The sequence below is a fragment of the Peromyscus eremicus genome, chromosome 1 (genome assembly GCF_949786415.1).
Source record: "Peromyscus eremicus chromosome 1, PerEre_H2_v1, whole genome shotgun sequence".
In the NCBI taxonomy this organism is placed as follows: Eukaryota; Metazoa; Chordata; class Mammalia; order Rodentia; family Cricetidae; genus Peromyscus; species Peromyscus eremicus.
Window position 1 is genome coordinate 48,819,206 of NC_081416.1, and position 5,035 is coordinate 48,824,240.

The 5,035-nt window shown below is 42.0% G+C and overlaps 1 protein-coding gene across 1 annotated transcript; it reads right to left on the reverse strand.

The window, feature by feature from the left end:
* Window positions 1-3,705: 3,705 nt before the first annotated feature.
* LOC131897205 (olfactory receptor 5B3-like) lies at window positions 3,706-4,647 on the reverse strand. Its single transcript, XM_059248124.1, has one exon. It carries the CDS (start codon window positions 4,642-4,644, stop codon window positions 3,706-3,708), a length of 939 nt encoding a protein of 312 aa, XP_059104107.1. The 5' UTR covers window positions 4,645-4,647.
* Between the last annotated feature and the right edge of the window lie 388 nt (window positions 4,648-5,035).

A 5,035-nucleotide genomic window follows, 5' to 3' on the forward strand; every position in this document is an offset into this window, starting at 1 on the left:
TCTTCCCATCTCAGCGCAACACACAAAACAACATAAGCACAAAACAGGACTCAAATATACAACCAAAAGACCAATAAGAAAAAATGCTCAAAACAAAGCAAAATGAGACAAAAAGTCTACAAAAATATCATTGAATTTATTTTGTGTTTGCCAACTACTAATGGGTATACGGAACGCCTTGATAAGTGGTTAATATATCCAATGAGACTCCACTGAAGAAAATGGATGTTTTCCTTACCAGTGGGTATCAATTGCAGATAACTTATTTGTTAGGGTAGGGAGCCCATGTCCACTTCCCTTCTCTCAGTGCTGGGACCTCATCTGACTTGAACATGTGCAGTCCTTGTGCATGCCACCACAGACTCTGTTGATTTATATGTACTGATTCAGTCCTGTTGTGTCTGAAAGTTACCCATCACCTCTGGCTCTTGCAATCTTTACTCCTCCTCCACTACATAGATCCCTGAGCCTTGAGAGGAGAGTTTTGATGATGTCCCCTTTAGGAGTAAGCACTGTAAGTCTCTCATACTCTGTGCATTGTCCAATTGTGGGTCCCCAAAGTTCCCATCTACTACAAGAAGAAGCTCTTCTGATGAGGGCTGAGCAAGGTACTGATCTATGGGTGTAGCAATATGTCATTAGGAATCATTTTATTGCTGTGCTCCTTTAGTAGAATAATAATGCTTTCTTTCTAGGTCCATGACCTATCTAGTCTCAGCTTCTTGGCCACATTAGCAGTGCCAAGCATGGGTAACAAGCAGGCACCTGTAATTAAAACAGATCAAGCTAACGCTCTCATTTAGATGTAGATTGCAGTTGAGGCACTGATGAGTACTGTGAGGACCAGGCAGAGTGGAGGGACAGTGAAAACTCGAAGGAAAGTGACTGTCTTACATAGGAGTCAGGGAAGGTTCTCAATCTGTTTAAGCAGAGACATGAATGTAGTGAAGGAAACTTCTATGCAGGGGAGCAACAAGCTCAAGCACACTGAGGTGGAGACATTCTTGTATTTGAGAAGATCATCAAGGAGATCAGTGTGATTGGGGTGAGGGGAGAGATTGTGTGAGTAACAAGAGATAATACAACCATATTAGGGATAAATGAGCATCACTGAGCATGCAGAAGCACTTGCAGAGAGAATACATAGAAAACATGAATGTGCCAGGGCACTTTTAAAGCAGTACATGTGTAGGTAGTTACAATAAATGGACAATCTCTTTGTTCTCACTCCACTTTCATTATACATTGCATAATTTTCCCTTTTGAAATTTTAATATAACAAAATTCTATAAATTAGCTTCATTAATAGAGAATTTAACCTAGGAAGGGGAAATAGAATGGATTTTGCAGGTGGACTTGGGGTGAGTAGAGACAGGAACAGGAGGGATCAGGTGAGGGAGGGAGGAGCAGAGGGAGAGAGTACTGGAATAGATGGGTATCTAGGAGGTGATGTGGAAACTTCCTTGAAACTATAAGGGTGGCCTTATCAAGGATTCCTCATAATGGAGGATATGAAGCCTGAAATGGCCATCTTCTGTAACCACACTAGGCTCTCAGTGGTTGGACTGGAACACCAGCCCAGCCACAAAACCATCTACCCACAACCTGTTCTGCCTGCAAGATGTGCTGGGGCAATGGTGGCTTAGAACTTGTGGGTGTGGCCAACAAGCCAAAGCCACAAGAGGAAGCCCATGCCCAATTCAGCCTGCAGGATCAGGATCCAGAAACAGGATGGCTCAGATACTTAGTTAGGGTTCTATTGTTGTGAAGAGACACTATGACCATGGCAACTCTTATAAAGAAAACATTTAATTGGGGCTGGCTTGCAGTTTCAGAGTTTAGTCCAGTATCATCATGGTGAGAAGCATGTCGGCATGCAGACAGACATCGTGCTGGAGAAGGAGCTGAGAGTTCTACACTGAATCACAGGCAGCAGGAAGGGAATGTCACACTAAACTTGGTTTAAGCATTTAAGACCTCAAAGCCTACCCCCAGTGATGCATTTCCTCCAACAAAGCCACACCTACTCCAACAAGGCCATACCTCCGCTAATACCACTCCCTATGAGCCTGTGGGGGCCATTTTCTTTCAATCCACCACAGAGATCAAGAGTAGAACCGAACATGATTGACAAAAACAAAACAAAACAACAACAAAAAGTCAATGAAATGATTCCTAATGATATTCTGCCATACTCATCCATCAGTGCCTAGCCCAATTGTCATCTGAGAGGCTTCCTCCAGCAACTGATGGAAGAAGATGCAGAGACCCATAACTAAACACTTGGTAGAGCTTGTAGAACCCCTTGTAAGAGGGAGAGGAAGGATTGTAGGAACCAGAGGGGTGGATGACACCAGAAGAACATAGCCCACAGAATCAACTAAGCAAGGTTCATAGGGCTTCACAAAGACTGAAGTGGCAGTCATGGAGCCTGCATGGGTTGCTCTAGACCCTCTTCATACATGCTGTGGTTGTTTAGCTTGAGTTTTTTGTGGGACTCCTAATAGTGGAACTAGGGGTGTCTCTGAATCTTTTGCCTGCTCATGGAACCACATTCCTCCTACTGAGTTGCCTCATCCAGCCTTGATATGAGGGTTTATCCCTAGTCTTATTGCATCTTATTATGCCATGTATGGTTGATATCAGTGGAAGGCCTGCCCTTTTCTGAAGGGAAACAAAAGAGCAGTGGCTCTGGAGGAGAGGGAAAGTGGGGGGAACTGGAAGGAAAGGAGGCTGAAGTTGAGATGAATTGAATGAAAAAAGAATAAAGAAAAAGAAAAAAACTAAAACTGTATAAAATACTTTAGATCTCTCTCTCAATAAAATACACCAAAAATATGGATGCATGTGTTTAAACCTTCATCATTTAGATGAATTAGAATAGTTATTCAACTAAAGAAAAACAACCATAAGTGATATTCCAATACCCCAGTATATTATCTTAACTTGTTTTTATTGGTTACTAGCAGTGGGGCTAGGATGGATCAGAGGATAAATCACTTGTCATGCAGGCATGAGGACCAGAATTGGAATTCTCATAAATGCCAGGAGAGCATAGGGGCACATCTATAATACCAACACTCAGAAGACTGAGGTAGAATTCCAGAGAAAGGTTGCTAGCTAGATTAGCTATTCTGCCAGGTCTGTGTTCACTTGCCTGCCACAAAGAATAATGTGGAGAACCATTGAGAAAGACTCTCATCCTCTGATCTCCACAGGTATACTATCATCCGCACACATGCCCACAATATGCAAACATGCATATATACAAACACATACACCACACACAGATGCAAAAAAGTCAACAAAAACAAAATACCCAAAAAGGAATATTCTATCTATATCTGAATACTTTTCTATTCTTGTCTGTGTGTGCCCATGTGGGTCACAAGCAGACAATTCTTCTCATGGACTTTTCTTTGCCTCTTGTTTTACAGGTATGTTAGTAGTGGCATGTAGAAATGGTAAATAAACAGTATGATCTATGAGTGTTTAGAAAAATATAATCAACATGTGTTAAACTTCCCTTTAGCAATTCTAAAAAGGTGTTGCATTTACATCATTGACTCCCTTTTCTAAAATAGAAACATTTAAAGGAGAAGGGTATTCCACCTAACATCAGTGTAGACTGGAAATGTCACTAGGTACCTGGAGAAGACCTGAGAGCCCTGAAGCTGCATTACAGTGCACCATAAAACACTAAACTCAAAATCCTAGGGAATATTTTGTCTTCTCCACAACTTTCTTGAATGCACTTTTCACCTCTTTGTTCCTCAGGCTGTAGACCACAGGGTTTAGCATGGGGATGATCATGGTGTAGAACACAGACACAATTTTGTCAGTGTCCATGGAGTGGCTGGAGCTGGGCTGTAAGTACATGAAAATGAGCGTCCCATAGAAAATGGAGACAGCAGTAAAGTGAGAAACACAGGTGGACATAGCTTTCTGGTATCCTGCAGCTGAGCGCATCTTGAAGATGGTGATGAAGATGAATATGTAGGATATCAAAATAACAACAAGTGCAGAACAGATAACAAAGCTTGCTCCATAAAGAAGGACCATTTCACTGATATGTCTATCAGAGCAGGAGAGAACCATGACTGCTGGAACATCACAGAAAAAGTGATGGACCACATTGGACTTGCAGAAGTACAGTCTAAACGTGTCACTAGTGTGGATAGAGGAATTCAGGAAACCACCAGCATAGCAGGCCATGGTCAGACATGCACACATAGTTGGAGTCATAATGGTGGTGTAGTGCAGGGGTTTGCACACTGCGGCATAGCGATCATAGGCCATTGCAGCCAGGAGAAAATTTTCTGCAGTAGCAAAGACTACAAATAAGAACATCTGAGCAGCACAAGCATTGTAGGAAATGACTTGATTTCCTACAAGAAGCCCAGCCACAACTGTTGGAGTGACAGCTGAGGAATAAAAGATGTCCACCAGAGACAAGTTACCAAGAAAAATGTACATGGGGGTGTGGAGTCGTGAGTCCCAGAGAATCAGCACAATCATCCCTAAGTTTCCAGCTATGTTGATGAAGTAGATGAGCATGAACATGATAAAGAGAGGAGCCTGCAGGTCTGGTGCATTGGTTAGTCCTAGAACGATGAACTCTGTCACCTCTGTCCTGTTCTCCATCAGTGTTATTTGGGAATCAGGAGATGCCCTATAGAAAAGAGAAGTAAGGAGAGCTTGTTAAGCACAGAGGAGATTACCAAGAAATTTATATATCTTGATACTAAAGGCAGGGCTTATTTCATTATAATAAAAATATGTTTCAAATTTCTTTATAACTAGGGCCAATGAGATGTCTCACTTAGTTGAAGTGCTTGCCACAAAGTCTGATAGTCTGAATTCAATACTCAGATCTTACAGTGTGAAAGAAAAGAACCAAGTCTCAAGAGGTGTCCACTGGCCCCTACACACTGACTGATACACACACACACACACACACACACACACACATGCACCCCGTATTCACACACACTCCCAACAAAAATGAAAGATTCTCTATAAGTAAAGCATAAGC